Source organism: Pipistrellus hanaki, assembly GCF_964339955.1.
Source record: "Pipistrellus hanaki genome assembly, chromosome: 7".
NCBI lineage: Eukaryota > Metazoa > Chordata > Mammalia > Chiroptera > Vespertilionidae > Pipistrellus > Pipistrellus hanaki.
Window position 1 is genome coordinate 12,513,681 of NC_140509.1, and position 17,901 is coordinate 12,531,581.

A 17,901-nucleotide genomic window follows, 5' to 3' on the forward strand; every position below is an offset into this window, starting at 1 on the left:
GCAGTTTGGGGACCAGACCCTGCATGTGTCCACCGTGCAGATGTGGCTGCTGTTGAATTTCAATCATTCAGAGGTGCCTCAGCTCCTCAGCCTCTCCGTCTTCTTCCCCACCTTGTCTGCCACTGTTCTACACTGTTCCTCCTCCCATCCTTTCTTCCCACTCTGACTGTCCCTGTTTCTCCTCACCAGGAGGTGTCAGTAGAAACCTTGCTGAAGAATTCTGACCTCACCCCACAGCTGCTGCTCCAGGCACTCCTGCCCCTCACCTCTGAGAATGGCCCTTTGACCCTGCATGAGGGTCAGGACTTTCCACATGGGGGTAGGTCAGTGGGGCTGACCCGAGACGCTGCTCACAGGGTGTGGGGCCCCCGGGTGGGGTAGTGTAGCAGGCAATGAGAACGGGTCCCTTTCTGTCCCTCCCCCTCCTCGGGTACTAACTGGCAGTAAGTTCCAGGTGTGCTGCGAGTCCGTGAGCCTGCGCTCTGGCCCTGTGGGGAGGCCCTGTGGCTGATACCTCCCCAGAAGTACCTGGATGTAAAGAAGGATGAGGGTCGAACCCTGGAACAGAAGAGGAACCTCTTGAGCTGTCTTCTTGTCCGTATCCTCAAAGCCCATGGGGAGGAGGGCCTCCACATTGACCAGCTGGTTTGTCTGGTAGGCGGAGAGGGGGCCCTGCAGTGAGGGGAGGCGGGAGGAAGCTGTGCTTGGGGTTGGAGGTTCGAGCCAGGGGTCACCACAAGGCAGGGTAAACTCTCAGTGTGAGCCCTCCCAGGGTGACATTTCTGTCTGGGTTTTCTGTCCCTGATAGGACCGGTAGACCGAAAGTAGAGACAGGACATGAGTGTTTACCCTGTGCCAGGTCCTAACTCTAAGAGTTTGCATTATTAAGTCATTTAATCCGCACAACAACTCTGAGAGATAGGCAGTATTATTATTACCGTCCTTTCATTTGACAGGTGAGAAAATAAGGCATGGAGAGTCAGTAACTTATCCGTTGTCACACAGCTAGTAAGGGGCACAGCCGGGCATCGAATCCAGGCAGGCTGCTCCTCTGGGTAACATGCCTGCTGTTTGCTCCTCCCACCAGGTGCTGGAGGCCTGGCAGAAGGGCCCCAACCCTCCCGGGAGCCTGGGCCGCACTGTTGCTGGGGGTGTGGCCTGTAGCAGTACAGACGTCTTCTCTTGTATCCTGCACCTCCTGGGCCAGGGCTACGTGAAACAGCGTGATGACTGGCCCCAGATGCTGCTGTATGCCACCCCAGAGCCCACGGGGCCCTGCCGGGGCCAGGCTGAGATCCCCTTCTGTGGCAACCAAACCACCGAGACCTCCAAGCCCAGGTAGCCACCCCAGCCCCAGCTGCCTGCTCAGGGGCACCAAGCCCAGAGAGAGGTGGGCTCTCCGGGACAGATGGCACCTCAGTAACGTGGGAGGGGCAGGTTCCCTGGTGGAAACGCACGTCATTTCTTTGTCTAACCCCTTTCCCTCTCCCTGTATTTCCCCCAATTCGATCGTCCTCGTTCCTCCCAGGGCCATCACCCCTTCTTTTCCTTTCTAATCAAGGGCCTTGCTGTCCCCCTCCTCCTAGAGTCAGCCCTTAGCAAGGGACCCACATGTGAGCTCCTTTATATATGTCTCATTTAAGCAAATATGAAATATGCAATACGTATTGAGTGCTATGTACTCTGCTGAGTGAAATATACAAACTATAATGGGAAGCCTGTTCTAGAGGATTTGCTATAGCTGACCCTTAAGTACCTAAAACTTTTGCATCGGATCCAGTTCCCAGTTTTTAGGGCACCTCTTCAGTGCCTGTTATTTGCACTGGGTACAGAGTGAGTTCTCTAGGCTAGAATGTTTCTTCACCTTTCACATGCGCATACATCACCTGGGGTCTTCTTAAAATGCAGATCCTGCTTCAGTAGAGCTGCCTCTGATACCTGTGCTGCTGGCCCACAGACCACACTCTTTCTCACCAGACATGCTGGTAGCATTTGGGTGGGGCCGTCCCATCTACTGTAGGTCAGTTAGCATCCTGACCCCCACCCACCAGATTCCTGTGCTGCCAGCAGTCATTTTGACATCCAGCCCAACCCCCACACCTACAGATGCTTCAGTGGAGGGCCCTGCTGTGACAGTTGGTTTGGGGGTTATTCTCTGGCTGGTTAAGCAAGTGTGAGCAGGGAGCTGGGGGACAAGGTGGGGTTCAGTTCGTAGCTTGTATAAGCAGGACCGGGAGACTGACCACTGACTCTTTTCTGCCCCCAAGCCCGGAAGCTGTGGCCGCCCTGGCATCCCTTCAGCTGCCTGCAGGCCGCACCATGAGCCCCCGGGAGGTGGAAGGGCTGATGGAGCAGACGGTGCAGCAGGTGCAGGAGACACTGAACCTGGAGCCAGATGTAGCTCAGCACCTTCTGGCTCATTCCCACTGGAGTGCCGAACAGCTGCTGCAGAGCTACAGCGACAACCCGCAGCCACTGCTGCTGGCGGCCGGACTGTGGGTGCCCCAGCCCCAGGCTGCCCCCGCACGCCCCGACCACTGCCCTGTCTGTGTCAGCCCCCTGGAGCCGGAGGACGACTTGCCCTCTCTCTGCTGCAGGCACTACTGCTGCAAGGTGAGGCCCAGCTCGCTCCTGCCCTGGCTTTCTACTCGAATGCGGTTCCTTGGCAACTATGGTTCTAGCCCCAGTGCCGCCATCACCTACCCCGGGAATGCGGGACAGGTCCCTTAGTCCCTCTTCTGCCGTGACCTTCCGAAGGGTTCTTGTTAGGATCCAGCGATATTGTTATGCATCAGTGGTTCTCAAACTGGGCTGCATATTACTCACTGGGAGCTTTTTTTTTAATCCTCACCCAAGGATATTTTCCCCATTGATCCTTAGTGTGATTCGTGTGGAAGTGAGAGGGAAAGACAGAGAGAAACATCAATGAGAGAGGAACGCATTGATTGGTTGCCTCCTGCACCACACCCTGACCAGGGCCCAAGGCCCAGGCAGGAGGAGTTTGCAACTGAGGTATGTGCCCTTGACTGGAGTTGAATCTGGGACCCTTCAGTCCGCAAGCTGACACTCTACCCACTGAGCCAAACCAGCAGGGCAATCACTGGCATCTTTTGAAGATCCTGATGATCATGCTCTATCCCAGGCCAAATAAATCAGAATTTCTGCAGGTGGAACCCAGCATATGGAGCGTTAAAAGCTCCTCAGGTGATTCCAGTATCAGTCAAGTTTGAGGACTATTCACAGTCACAGACACATACACACATATGTCTCTCTCTCTCTCTCTCTCTCTCTCTCTCACACACACACACACACACACACACACACACAATGTACTTTAAGGCACTTTGTAAACGAGATGTTATTAAATTGGTGAAGACAATAGTTTATGGTTTCCTTTTCACCATTCAAGTCTTTATCTTAGAACATCATCACTTCTTTTATATGGGTGAGCAAAAGTAGGTCTATAGTTGTTCATATGGAAAATAATACACTAATTAATAAATAATAATTCAGGAATAAACTGTGTTTTGTGGACTCACAACTACAAGCCTGCTTTTGCTCCACTCTGGTATATACTCTTATTTAATATAAAAATAAAAAGAAGTGCGTAGCCCAAAAGTATGGGAAGGCAGGGTTTGCAGCTGTAAAGCTCATGCAGACAAGGCCGTAGGTTGGGAAGCGAGTACATAGTCTTCAGAGGCAGGGAACCTAGTGCTGAGGGTCTGATGCTCCCTCCCTCACAGGCATCAGCTTAACAGGATGAGCGCCGCTGTCGCCATGAATTGTCGCTGCCTCTCCCTGCCGTGTCCCGTGGTGTGTGTCTGGGACAGGTGCATTGCATGCTTATACCTTTTTTCCCTCCCTTCTGCTTGGTTTCAAGTTACTCTTCTCACATAAGTGTCCATGCTCGCTTTTCTCTAGGCCCTTCTGACTTCCTTGACACTCTCATTTTTTCATTCCACTAATATATGTCATGGTTTACTGTGTGCACAGTACTGGGTACTGAGTGAGGGAGGGGGGAAACCCACGCAAGAAGTAACTAGAGGGCTGGGAATAACAGCCGCTAATATTGTAGTTACGGGGACTCGCCCTGGGCCATTGTGCTGCCTCACACACATGCTTTGCTTGGTTCCATCCTGGTTCTCTGTGAGGCAGGGACATCCATCCCCGTTGGATAGACTGCAGGGGGAGGCACTGGGTGGAGAAGGAACCTGCCCAGGGCCAGGATTGGGTCTGGGCAGTCTCGTCCGGGGCCCACACTCTTAGGATAAGTGCAGGGAAGAGACTACAGCGTCACGTTGTGGGAAGGGACTGAGGTTAGGAGTGGCTGAAGGCCTCGGAAGGGACTTCGGACGGGGGAGGTTGGGGAAGGCCCGTCTTGAGGAGGTGATCTGGGGAAGAGTGGCGGACCGAGGGAAGAGTACACATGCGCTGAAGCGGTGGGACTGCGGGGGAGAGGAGGCTTGGCAGGTGCACATGGCCAGTTGGTGGGGATTGGCACACAGCGGCTTTACACTAGGGAAGCCATGGTGGGTGTGAGCAGGGCAGTGACATGCTCTAATGCACATTTCTGAAAGGGTCACTTTTTGTGGAGAAAGGGCTTAGACAGGACAAGAGGAAGCAGGGACACCCCTTCGGAGCTGGGTACAAACAGGCCAGGGAAGGTGGTGGTTGGGCCTCGGGACAGGGCAAGAGCAGAGTGGGTGGGCCGGGCTGCGTTGGAGGCAGAGCAGGGCGGGCTGGGAGTGGATGCGGGGCTTGGGACGAGGGAATGAAGGGTGGTTCTTGGGTTGTTTAGTGTCTGGGTGGATGCGATGTGTCATCTTTTACTGGCTTGGGGGAAGTGTTGGGCCTGGGAACAGGAATTTGAGGGGGAAATCAGTCTTTTGTGTCCATGAAGTTTGAGCTGCTTGTTGGGACCTGTGTGAAACTGGCAAGTAGACATTGGGTTTTCAAATTCAGAATTCAGTAGAGAGGCCTGGCTGGTATCACCCAGGGAGAGAGAAACAGGCCCAGGACATTGACCTCGGGGCACCCCCACCCTGTAGCAATGTGGAGACAGGGAGCCTAAACACAGCACAGAGGAAAACAGGCTGGTGGGCAAGTCCCAGCAGAGGAGGAGCCTGTGACTATGTCATGGCAAATGCCACAAACGAAAGGCAGAAGGCAGGTGGGGAAGCCTGGGGTCTGGAGCAGTGGAGGTGGCTTCCCAGGATGAGCCTTGAGTGGCAGGTGGGCTTGTCAGAGGGCCGGAGACCCAGTACCGGTTGTGCCGGGCTGTGGAAACGGCATGAGCAAGAGCAAGCCCATAGCTGAGGGGGCACTTAAGGGTGAGAGGTCAAGCAAGCTGCCCTCTGTGGCGGTGAGGATCCTGCTTCCTCTGTGTGCCCGCAAGTACTGTCTGAATCTGAGAAATCTCCTGTTTTATTTTGGAAATACAGGAATTCTGCATTCAACTTCTCAATTTATCTGGGTTTCTTTCACTATATAAAAAGGGGTTTGACCCTAACTGGTTTGGCGTCTGCCTGCGGACTGAGGGGTCCCAGGTTTGATTCCGGTCAAGGGCATGTACCTTGGTTCTGGGCATGTACCCAGTAGGAGGTGTGCAGGAGGCAGCTGATTATTGTTTCTCTCTCATCAATGTTTCTAACTCTCTATTCCTTTCCCTTCCTCTCTGTAAAAAAGACAATAAAATCTATTTTTTAAAAGGGGGGTGGGGGTTGCCCCGGTCAGTGTATCTCAGTGGTTAGAGCATTGGCCCATGCACCAATGGGTCTCAGGTTTGATTTCCAGTCAGAGACATGTGGCTGGGGCCTGGTCAGGGCATGTGCAGGAGGCAACCAATTGATGTGTCTCTCTCACATTGATGTTTCCCTCTCCCTTGCACTCTAAAAACACATTAAAAATGTCCTTGTTTTGTTTAGTAAAAGTCCAGGCCAGTGCTTCCCACTGTCCTGTTGCTTTGGTACCACAGGTACACGTCCTCTCCTGGGGTCAAGTGCATCGTTCGGAAAGCTCTGCCCTCCACAGTGTGAGGGACGGGGTTCTTAATGGGATGTTCTAGGAGGCTCGGCTGTTGATCACGCATAAGCCAAGTGGGTTTGATGGGGAGGGGCCAGGGTGGGAGGTTTTGGGGATCAGTTCGGCAGCAGTTACGGAAGTCGACGATGGTTTAGGGTGAGGCAGTGACATGGGCGTTAAAACAAGGATTCAGAGGTTCTGCTCCTGGAACGGGAGGGGCGCGGGGCGCCATTTCTCAGGATGTGGGAGCTGCAGTGGGCACGTCTGTTTGTGACGGAGCCTCCAGACAGGCATGAGGTGAGCAATGGGGCCAGGAGGAGAGGCCGCCAGTGGAGAAGGGACTCGCCTCCCTGGCCTTCTTCCTCTGACCTTCTTGCTCTCACCAATTCTTTCTTAGCACTTGAATCTTTCTTATTTTAATTCTCTTTACCTGCTCCCTCTATGTCCATCCCAACAATAATAATTAGGCTGCCATCCTGGCCCACATATCCTCAAAGACAACTGTCACTTGGACCAATCCCAGGAAAAGCAGTGGGAGCCAGAAAGATGAGGGTCCGTTTTGAGGTTGATCCTTCGGCGTCATCGGGGAGCGGTGCGCGGTGATGACAGGACACCCTCCCGGGCTGCTCCCGCGCTTCCCTGAGCGGCCCCTCCTTCCCTCCCAGTCTTGCTGGAACGAGTACCTGACAACTCGAATCGAGCAGAACCTGGTGATGAACTGCACCTGCCCCATCGCCGACTGCCCTGCCCAGCCCACGGGAGCCTTCATCCGTGCCATTGTCTCCTCGCCAGAGGTCATCTCCAAGGTACCCTCTCCTCGGAGAGGCTCCGGTGCAAGCCAGAGGGGCAGACCCCGGGGTGCTGGGGGCCTGCAGGTGTGGCGACCTAGAGAGCCGGGCCCTCACCCGTGACCCCTGTCCCCACAGTACGAGAAGGCCCTGCTGCGTGGCTACGTGGACAGCTGCTCCAACCTGACCTGGTGCACCAACCCCCAGGGCTGCGACCGCATCCTGTGCCGCCAGGGCCTGGGCTCGGGGACCACCTGCTCCAAGTGCGGCTGGGCCTCCTGCTTCAACTGCAGCTTCCCTGAGGTGGGTGCCACCCGGCCTGATGCCGAGCCAGGACCCACCCCCGCCCCGCTCAGCACATGCAGATTCTGTCACCTCCAAATGAGACCTCCCTCCTTCCGCCTCCCATGAGCAATAGCAGGAGGGCCGCCCTCGGTAAGGGCTGGGCTGTGTCCTCCCTTCCTCCTGCTCCAGGCACACTACCCTGCCAGCTGTGGCCACATGTCTCAGTGGGTCGATGATGGCGGCTACTATGACGGCATGAGTGTGGAGGCCCAGAGCAAGCACCTGGCCAAGCTCATCTCTAAGCGCTGTCCCAGCTGTCAGACTCCCATCGAGAAGAACGAAGGGTGTCTGCAGTAAGAAGGGTGCTGTGGGCTCCGGGGGCGTCGGCAGGCACAGGAGAGAGTAGAGGCCCGGCAGTAAGAAGGGGTGGGCCTTCTGGAAAGCTGAGCGACAAGGGCAGTTACTCCACTTCCCTCTCTGGGCACCCTCCAGAGTGGTTCCCTCACCTCAGGTCCCCCATTTTTAGTCTCCAGTGTACGGGGGACTCAGAAGCAAGGGTGCCTTCAGTAGGAACTGGTAAGGTTAGGGTGGAGGGGCCAGGGACATGGTGGTGGTGCACCTAGGCCCCTGGCTTTCCTGGTGTGGCCCTGCCAGAGGCAGGAGTCCTCTGACCACACAGCTTCCTCCGCAGCATGACCTGCGCCAAATGCAACCACGGATTCTGCTGGCGCTGCCTCAAGTCCTGGAAGCCAAATCACAAAGACTATTACAACTGCTCTGCCATGGTAAGGGCGGGGCACCGAGGAGCAGGCCCAGAGGCAGGCAGGAGGGCCCTGAGCCCACAGGGCTCTGTGAAGAGCAGCCTGACCGTGTTGGGACTGGCTCAGTGGGGAGGGGACAGCCACCTAGACCTGCAGTGCCGGGAGGTCCGTGCCCGGGGACAGAGGCGCAGAGTGGGACTCCACTCCCCGGCGGCCTCAGAGGGCTGGGCGGGCTGGGCATTCCCGGGGCAGCAGGGCAGAGCGGAGAGCAAGGACTGAGTCAGAACCCGGTTCTCCCAGTTAATATGTGGCTTTGGGTCAGTTCCTCGTCCACTCTTCAGCATTCTCACCTGTAAAAGGGGGTGATAATGTGACCTGCCTCAGTCTGAGGATTGAGTTTGGGCAAGGCAGAAAAGGCCTCTGAGTGGTAGCGTCTGACGAGCCATGCTGTTCGATGTGTCTCTCAGGTAAGCAAGGCAGCTCGCCAGGAGAAGCGCTTCCAGGACTACAACGAGAGGTGCACGTTCCACCACCAGGCCCGGGTGAGGAGCGGGGAGGGCCGAGGCCGAATCTCTGGGTGCTGTTCTGAAGGCATGTGTGTGCATCGTGACCGCCTTTCTTTGCACAGGAGTTTGCTGTGAACTTGTGGAACCGAGTGTCTGCCATCCACGAGGTGCCCCCACCCAAGTCCTTCACCTTCCTCAGCGATGCCTGCCGGGGCCTTGAGCAGGCTCGAAAGGTGGGGTGTGTGTGTGTGTGTGTGTGTGTGTGTGTGTGTGTGTGTGTGAGCAATGTGCCAAGGGGACTGTGGGCTGGGCAGCTGTCTCTGACCAGTATGGATGGAGGGGAGGAGGAGGGAGCAGCTGGGAGGCCTGACTTGGGCCCCCGTAGGTGCTGGCCTATGCCTGCGTGTACAGCTTCTACAACCAGGAGACGGAGCAGATGGACGTGGTGGAGCAGCAGACCGAGAACCTGGAGCTGCACACCAACGCCCTGCAGATCCTCCTGGGTGAGGCCTGCCCCCCCCTCTGAGCGCCCCCACCCCAGCTTCCCCCTTCACTCTGTCCTCTCCTTGTTCCTCATGGCCTCACCACCACAGGCCTTTAAAATTCTGCTGGACAGGCATTCAGTACAAGCTGTAAGTGCCTAAGGGCACAGGTCTTCACCTGACCTTTGATTACTAAAGGCCCGGAGCATGAAATTCATGCACGGGGATAGGGGTGGTCCCCTCCGCCCAGCCTGACACTCTCCAATCCAGGACATCACTCTCACAACCCTGGACCGCGGGTTCCTAATCGCTCACCTGCCTGCCTGCCTGGCTGCCCCTAACTGACCCCCACCCTGCCAGCCTGATCGCCCCTCCCTGCCTCTGCGTGCCTGCCTTATTGTCCCAAACTGCCCCCCCCCCGCCATCCTGGTCGCCCCTAACAGCCCCCCACTGCCAGCCAGATCGCCCCCAACTGTCTCTCCCCCCCCCCATAGCCAAGTTGCCCCTTACTGCCACCACTGCCAGCCTAATCACCCCCAACTGTCCGCTCTGCTGGCCTGGTCACCCCCAACTGCATCCCCCACACCTAACTGACCTCCACCCCGCAGGCCTGGCTGCCCTTAGCTGCCTCTCCTCTTGCTGGCCTGGTTGCCCCCAACTGCCCCCCTGCCGGCCTTGGTCACCCCTCATGGCCCCCCACCTGCTGGCCTGGTTGCCCCACGCAGCCCCCCACCTGCCAGCCTGTCACCCCACACAGCCTGCTGTTCAGTGGTTTGGTTGTCTGGGCATGAGGGTTAATTTGCATATTACCTGGGCATGAGGGTTAATTTGCATATTACCTCTTTATTGTATAGGATGATCTGTCCCCACCACTAGAGTGTAAGCCTCCGGAGAATGGGGTCTAGAGCGGGGCCTGGGGGTGTTGGAGAACGGGTGGGTGTACAGTAGGGTTTGCTGGCGGAGGGGTCGGAGGGAGAGGGGTCGGAGGCGGGGAAGAGGGTGGAGCCCCTGCGTCTGTCTCTGCAGAGGAGCTGCTGCTGCAGTGTGGAGACCTGGCCTCGGCCCTGCGCCTCCTGCGGGCCGACAGCCTGCACACGGGCCTGGAGCTGCTCCGGCGGATCCAGGAGAGGCTGCTCGCCATCCTGCAGCATTCCACCCAGGTAGGCGCCCCGCCTGGACCTCCGTGCCCAGCCCCAGGAGGAGACCAGGGGAGGGGGGGGTCCCAGCTCCTGGGTGCTATTGGACCCTGACACTTAACCTCCGGCATTTCTTACAAAATAAAGGAGTTAGCCCAGGTCCTTGCTATGCAAAATCAGTTGGGGAACTTTTGCAGATATACTTCCCAGACGTGGATTCAGAATCCCAGGAGTGGGGGTCGGGGTGGGCCCACTGAGTAAGGGAGCTGAGTCTTCCCAGCTGCAATGCGCTGGCATTGAGTCTGACCGGGAGCCCCACCCCCGGAGCGTACAGACCGACAGGTCACGAGTAGGAAGGACATGAGCATACACTACGCTCCTGAAGCAAGGCCGGTGCCTGGCCTGTGTGCCGTGTCCCTGGAGACCCCTCTGGCGCTGTGGTGAGGGAGGGGGAGCAGGTGGGAACAGCCTCGGAGCGCGTTGGCTGGAGAAAGGCTGGGCAGAGGCCCAGTGGCCTCCGTTTCCCACTCCCATGTCCTCCGTCTCCGTCAGGACTTCCGGGTTGGTCTCCAGAGCCCGTCACTAGAGGCCCGGAAGGCGCAAGGCCCCAACGTGCCCAGTGGGTGAGTGCGGCTGCGCCCGGAGGGAGGGGAGGGGAGGGGAGGGGAGGGGAGGGGAGGGGAGGGGAGGGGAGGGGGAGGAGGGGAGGGGAGGGGTGTGGCAGGCTCCGGGCTGAGCGGCCCTCCCTATGCATTGCCTTCCGCCCCACCAGGCCCCGGGCCTCCTCGGGGCTGGAGACGGACGAGGAGGGCGAGGACGACCTGCCCGAGTGGCAGCAGGACGAGTTTGACGAGGAGCTGGACAACGACACCTTCTCCTACGACGAGGAGTCCGAGAACCTGGACCGGGACGCCTTCTTCTTCGGGGACGAGGATGAGGACGAGAGCTTTGACTGAGGGGCAGGCCGCAGGGAGCCCGGAGCCGCCCCGAGCCAGGGGCCGGGCTCATCCCCGACCACGGTCCCGGGATCAGCACCTTCTGTTTACAGAATAAACTTTTTCATATACCTCTGGAGCCGGCGTTCTAACTCCCCGCTCCCCGCCCACCACCCTCCAGTTTTCTTTAGACGCCAGACTCGTCCCTTGTCAGCGACGGCCCAGAGCTGACGTGTGGCCTGTGCTGATGAAGGGAAGTGAAGGCCCACGTGGCACAAGCGTGCCCACTGCCCCCGACCCCAGCAGCATCGAGGAGACGGGACGGCCATCCCCATGGCGGCCTTCCTCAGGACTCTCATGTTCCCGAGGGGCCGCGGCGTTAGGCAGTGCCCTCCTCTCGGGGCCACAGGCTTTACAAGTTTTCTCTGCATCTCATCTGAGTGAAGCCGGGGGGTGGGGGAGGACACCGCCAAGGCCCTGCCCGCCCTGCCCGCACACAGACGGAAGTTGGAAGTGCAGACATGCCTTTTATTTTATTTTATTTTTTAAATATATTTTATTGATTTTTTACAGAGAGGAAGGGAGAGAGAGAGAGCTAGAAATGTCGATGAGAAAGAAACATCGACCAGCTGCCTCTTGCACACCCCCCACTGGAGATGTCCCCGCAACCAATGTACATGCCCCTGACCGGAATCGAACCCGGGACCTTTCAGTCCGTAGACCGACGCTCTACCACTGAGCCAAACCGGTTTCGGCCAGACATGCCTTTTAATGTGGTGCTGGGCTTTGCAGGAAGGGGATAAGAATTTAGTGAAGGGTGAAGGGTGAAGTCACATGGTTGGGTCAGGGGAGGAAGCCACCTGCTCAGAGGATACGTGGCAGAGTATCGATCCAGCATGCCTCCACCTCGCCCACCTCGTAGTCCCACACCTGGAACCGGTGGCCGTCCGCTGCCCCGGATCACGGCTGACGGCACTGGGCGGGCAGAGGCAGTGGAGGTGCCGCCCACACCCCTCCTCCGTCCTCTCTCCCAGCCCTCGTTGGGGATAGCACCGCTCAGCCCCCAGGAAAGGGAGCTGAGGGCTGGGTCCTCGGCTGGGGAGGGCGGGTGGCCCCCAGGGCCTGGCGTGCGGACTGAGGCCAGACCGGGGAACAGGCACAGGATCCGCTTCCTGAGGGCCACGGCCCGGCCCACCTCGTAGCCGACCCCCACCTTCCGCCACAATCACTGGGAAGGAAAGTGAGACAGGCTCAACCTCCCGGCTTGTAAGAGGAAGGTGGCAGTGAGAGGTGGGGGGAGGCCGGCACGCTCGGGGAAGGGAACAGCCCAGAGGAGCCCGCAGGGAGGAGGGGCGCTCAGGCCGCCCGCTGCAGCAGGGCCAGGTCCCGCCGGTGGGTGAACTGTCACCCTCAGCCGACTGCTCCCCCGTGGTGGAGGGAAAGCTGGTCAGGGCTGCACCCTCATCTGGTCCCGCCGAGCCGCCCCACATCCACCCTGTGCTCGGGGAGGAGGGAGATGACTAGATGACCTCTGAGGGCTGCCCAACACTAAGCGTCTATGAAAAGGAGGAGATGGAATAGCCACAAGGAAAAAGTCAATCCTCTGCAAGGTGGGGTGTGTGATACAAATAAGATCAACCAGTTAACCGCCACCTTATTTTGAATTTAAAAAGTTCCGCCGCTTGCGTCTGTAGGTGCTTATGGCATACAAGTGGTGAGGTGAAGGACTGAGGGGCTGTGGGCCAGAGGGGTTACAGGCAGAGGGAAGGAGGAAGAGCATCCAGGTGGGGGAATGGCAGGCAGGAGCAAGGACTGGTCTATGCAGGGAAAGGCCGGAGGCAGGCCAGGCGAAAGCCTAAAGCAGCGGCTCTCAAGCTTTGGTGGGTTCCAGAATCACCTGAGAACTTGATAAACTACAGAGACCCAGGTGCCAGTGGGCCCAGCTGCTTCATTCCACCAAATCTGAGAACCCTGCCTGAATGCAAAGTGGCCTTTTTTTTGGGGGGGAGGAGGGGGATCAAGGTAGGAGAGGCATCCTGGGGAAAGAGGGTAAGGAGCCCGGTGTTCGGCTTGATTAAATGTCATTCGTTAGGGCTGAAAGGCTCACAGCTGCCTGCACCGGAGACAGTCCCTGGAGAACCTGTTAAAAAGAGCTTGGCTTCATCCCCACTATGGGAATCTGCCTTTTGAACAAGCTCTGAGATGACAGCTGAGCACACTGAAGCCTGAGAACCACCAGGCGGGGGTGGACATACCGTGAGACCATGAAGCATGAGCTTTAGGGTCCCTCATACAGGCCCTCTCCAACATCCCCGGCAATTCTATCTTTTTACAGAGGTCTCCCAGGACTGCGTTAAGTCCCACAAATCCTGTATCTGCCCCGGAGTAAGACATCACACTTCCCGGTTTCCAGCTATATTATAAAGTGAAACAGAACAGTGTGGTATTGGCATCAAAACAAACACCAGTGGAACAGGATCCAGAGCCCAGGAATAAAGCCCCACGTGTGCACTCAGCCACCATTTGACAAGGGAGCCAAGAACACTCAATGGAGAAAAGACTCTCTCTCCCATACATGGTGCTGGGAAAACGGCACTCACATGTAGCGAAATGAAACTAGACCCCTATTTTACACCACTCACAAAAATTAACTCAAAATGGATTGAAGATGTAAAGGTAAGATCAGAAATGATAAAACTTCTAGATGAAAACACGGGAAAAAACACCTTAGATCGCTGAAACCGGTTTGGCTCAATGGATAGAGCGTCAGCGTGTGGACTGAAAGGTCCCGGGTTCGATTCCGGTCAAGGGCATGTACCTTGGTTGGGGCACATCCCCAGTAGGGGGTGTGCAAGAGGTAGCTGATCGATGATTCTCTCTTATCAATGTTTCTGACTCTCTATCCCTCTTCCTCTCTGTAAAAAATCAATAAAATATATATTTTTAAAAAATCCACCTTAGATCTTGGCAATGGTTTTTTATATAACACCTAAGGCATAAGCAAAACAATAAACAATAAGCAAGGGGGACTACATTAAACTAAAAAGCCGATTTCTGTACAGCAAAAGAAATAATCAACAAAACAAAAACACAACCCACAGAATGAGAGAAGGTATCTGCAAACCATGTACTGACAAGGGTTAATATCCAAAATACAGGTGGGGCAAAAGTAGGTTTACAGTTGTGAGTACGTGAAACACAGAGCTGTTCTTATATTGTTTTTCATGTAAACCACTGTACATGTGCTTTCCCACTCCGGGGAATACACCTGAAGGAGATGAACACACTATGTGAGTGATGTTCAGAGCAGCATTGCTTACAATAGCCAAGACCTGGGAAATAGTGTCTACGGTGGGTGAATGGATAAAGAAGTTGGGGTTATATATACAATGGGATATCATTCAGCCATGAGAAAGAAGGAAAGCGCCATTTGGAAAAACACGGAAGGACTTGGAGGGCCTTATGCTAAGTGAAATAAGTCAGACAGAGATCTCACTTATATGTGGAATCTTAGCGCAAGCGCACACACACACACCAAAAACAGAAAACTAAAACTCCTAGCAAAAAAACACAAAAAAACCAAAACAAACAGATTTGTGCTTACCAGAGGTGGGGGGCAGGAAAAGGGGAAATTAGATAAAGGTGGTCAAAGGGTACTAATAAACTTCCGGTTGTAAAATACGTACTAGGGCAGTAATGTACATAATGACCATAGTATGGTTATTTCAAATTTAAGAGAGATCCTAGGAGTTCTTACACAAGGAAAATAACTTTTTCTCGAGGTGACTGGTGTTAACTAAACTGTGCTAATCCTTGCACCCAAATGAAAGTTGAGCCCATACACCTTACACCTTAGACTTACGTTCATTCCCGCTCAGTAAAACCGGGGGAAGAAAACCCAGCGGCGGGAGCAGGGCAGCACCGGCCTGACCACAGGGCGAGGGGCAGCGGAAGGGCGCGGGGCTGGCACCGGGGCGGGGGCGCAGGGAGGAGGAGCCTTGTCTCCGGTGGGAGAAGGTACCGGCGGGACGTGGAAACCAGGCAGCCCCGTCCGCGCCCGCTCTGCCTCCCTCCCTCCCTCCCCACTAACCTCCCTGGAAAGAGCCGGAGGGAGCGCTCCAAAGGCCACGATGATGACTGAGCGCGGCGGCTGGGCGCGCACCGCAGCTGCGCGCGGTCTGAGTCCGGCTCCCTACCTCTTGGGGGGGCGCTGGCTGGGCCCCCCCGTTCGCGAGCGGCCACCGCCCCCCGAGGGCAGTTTCGGTAAAGGGGCGCCCCCGTCCCGGCCCCTCACCCCGCTCGCCCAGCTTCGTGTCCGCCACGTGCTCGGTGAGGGCCGAAGCGCGCAGCCGGGACACGATCCGCTCGTACAGGCCTGGTCCCCGCGTCCGCTCCGGGCGCTCCCGCAGAAGCACAGCGCCCGGCGGCCCGGCCGCGCCGCCCGCACTCGCCTTGCCCGCCAGGGGGCGCTAGACCGCGGCCACGTGACCCGCGGGGCCCTGCGCAAGTGTCCACACCTGTGAAATGGGGCGGATTTGAGGGGATGAGTTCCATGTGCGAGGAATCCGCCGCCTCCTGGGCTTCTCACCTCTAACTTGTCCCCGGGGAACCCTCGGTCCTCCCCACCAAACCCACGTGGCTCCCCGCTGCCCCCCAATGTCCCCAATCTAAAGCAGCTCCATCCTCCTAGCTCCTCAGGCCCCAAACCTTAGAGTTATCCCCGGCTCCTCTCTCTCAAACCCATCGGCAACCCCTGTTGGCTCTCCCTTGTGAAGATTTCCAGATTCTGATCCCACCCACCACCCCAGGGCAGCCATGCTCCCCCGAACCTCCCTTACCCCTCAGCAGGCTCCTCCAGCCTCCCCACTGCCCTGCCACGCCCGGTCTCCACTCCGCAGCCGGACTGGCCCTGTGAGCACATCACTTGGGTCATGACCCTCCGCTCAGACCCTCCAATGGCTTCCTTCCTTCTCACTTAGGGTAAAACCCCAAATCCCGCCCAGCTGGCGGGGCTCGGTGGTTGAGCAACGATTTAGGAACCAGGAGGCCACGTGGGCTTGATCCCAGTGTGGGGTGTGCCGGAGGCAGCCGATCCGTGATTCTCATCACTGATGTTTCTCTCTCTCCCTCTCCCTTCCTCTCTGAAATCAATAAAAATATATTTAAAAACAAACAAAAACCCCCAAACCCCACCGTGGCCCACCAGGCCCACCTGATCCGGTGGCTCTCTTACCTCTGTAGCCCCCACCCCCACCTCCCAAATACTCTCGCTCACCTCCGTCATCTCTCCTCGGCTTGCCTTTTCCATGTACCATGCCATTTATTAATTTTGTTGTATATCTTTCCACACCTGGTAGAATATAAGCTCCAGGAAGGCAGGACTGTTTGTTTTTTAAAAAATATCCAAGTATGGGGCCCCAGAGCAGGCGTAAAAATAAGAATGTTTTCTTCATAATGATGATGTTTTAGCCTGGCCAGCGTGGCTCAGTGGTTGAGTGTTGACCTATGAACCAGGAGGTCACGGTTCAATTCCCTGTTGGGGCACATGCCCGGGCGGCAGGGTCAATCCCAGTGTGGGGTTTGCAAGAGGCAGCCAATCACTGATTCTCTCTCATCACTGATGTTTCTCTCTCTCTCTTCCTCTCTGACATCAATAAAAATATATTTTAAAAAATAAATAAAATAACAAAAAATAATGTTTTAAATATAATACAAAGACACTAAGAGAAGGTGGAGAGATGTCAGATGTCAGATACTGACTGGAAGAGGGCGCAGGCTGGGCTGAGGGACCCCATCCCCCCAGTGCCTGGATGTCATGCACCGGGCCTCTAGTTTAGTGTAAATGTCCAGAAAAGACATATGTGTTTAGAGAGGCAGAAAGCAAACCAGTGCCAGCTGGGATGGGAATGGGCTCAATGAAACTTTCTAAGTGTGACAGAAATGTTCTAAATCTGGATTGTATGGATGATTGCACATACAAATTTACAGAAATGTTATTACATTGTACACTCACAACTGGTGAATTTTTTCAATCTGTAAATTATACCCCATAAAGCTGTTTTTAAAGAAGCAAAAACAAAGTAAGGAAAATAGTAAATGGTATAAGAAGATTCAAGAATTATAAATTAGTGGCCAATTTTGTTTCCTCTACACCCATATTCATTAACAAGATTTTTTGTTGTTGTTAACCTTCAACTGAGGATATTTTCCCCACTGATTTTAGAGAGAGTGGAAGGGAGGGTAGAGACACAGAGAGAGAAAGACACGGTGTGAGAGAGACACATTGATTGGTTGCCTCCTACACCCACCTGACCCTGGATCCAGCCTGTAACCCAGGTACGTGCCCTTGACCGAAATCAAACCCGAGACCCTTTAGTCCTTGGGCCAACGCTCTAACCACTGAGAAAACCAGCTAGGGCTCCATTAACAAGATTTTTAAAAAATGTTTTATTTATAATATTAGAGCGAGAGGAAGGGAGAGAGAAAGAGAGAGACATCAATTTGTTGCTCCACTTTATGTGCCCCGGCTGGGGATCGAACCCACAACCTTGCATATTGGGACGATGCTCTAACCAACTGAGCAAACGGCCAGGGCCATTAACAAGAGTTTGTAACATCATCAAATACTCCATCAGTGTTCAAATCTCCAACTGTTTAGAAATGTTAGAAATGTTTGTTTAAAAGCAGGAGTCCAGAGAGTCCACACACAGTGATGGGCGGACGTGTCTTTTAGTCTGTTTTAGTCGACACGCTGGCGGCATGTCCTCTCCGCTCCCCCATTGTCCTGCAGTCTCCTCCAGCCGGAGGGGCTGGTTACACCACGTCTCTGTGACGTCACTTAAAGCGCTGCTCTGTCCTCTCCACTGAAGCTGGACCTGGCGGTTTGACCAGGTTGAGGTGTGATTTGGGGCAAGACTGCTTCACACGTGGGGGCGTGTACTCCCCTTGGCGGGCACAGGGTCTGTCTGTCTCTCTTTTTTGATGTTA

The 17,901-nt window shown here is 55.7% G+C and overlaps 2 protein-coding genes across 3 annotated transcripts in view; one reads left to right on the forward strand and one right to left on the reverse strand.

The window, feature by feature from the left end:
* CUL9 (cullin 9) overlaps window positions 1–11,051 on the forward strand; it is a 34,152-nt gene extending 23,101 nt beyond the window's left edge. The window contains exons 27-41 of one of the 2 annotated variants that reach the window (XM_084889764.1): window positions 1–73; window positions 190–319; window positions 455–654; window positions 1,088–1,338; window positions 2,268–2,613; window positions 6,687–6,827; window positions 6,948–7,112; window positions 7,284–7,447; window positions 7,786–7,879; window positions 8,323–8,397; window positions 8,484–8,594; window positions 8,747–8,864; window positions 9,870–10,003; window positions 10,532–10,602; window positions 10,752–11,051. The exon at window positions 1–73 is cut by the window's left edge and continues 67 nt beyond it. In XM_084889764.1, coding sequence (XP_084745890.1) covers window positions 1–73; window positions 190–319; window positions 455–654; window positions 1,088–1,338; window positions 2,268–2,613; window positions 6,687–6,827; window positions 6,948–7,112; window positions 7,284–7,447; window positions 7,786–7,879; window positions 8,323–8,397; window positions 8,484–8,594; window positions 8,747–8,864; window positions 9,870–10,003; window positions 10,532–10,602; window positions 10,752–10,935 — 2,257 coding nt within the window. In that variant the 3' untranslated portion in view covers window positions 10,936–11,051. The other variant, XM_084889765.1, reaches the window with a different exon arrangement.
* A 693-nt stretch (window positions 11,052–11,744) lies between these two features.
* DNPH1 (2'-deoxynucleoside 5'-phosphate N-hydrolase 1) lies at window positions 11,745–16,198 on the reverse strand (the record flags this gene model as incomplete). The annotated part of the gene is given in 8 exon segments (XM_084890417.1): window positions 11,745–11,782; window positions 11,785–11,814; window positions 11,817–11,866; window positions 11,868–11,889; window positions 12,028–12,127; window positions 12,670–12,731; window positions 15,209–15,383; window positions 16,190–16,198. Coding segments are annotated over 8 exon segments (486 nt in total).
* Between the last annotated feature and the right edge of the window lie 1,703 nt (window positions 16,199–17,901).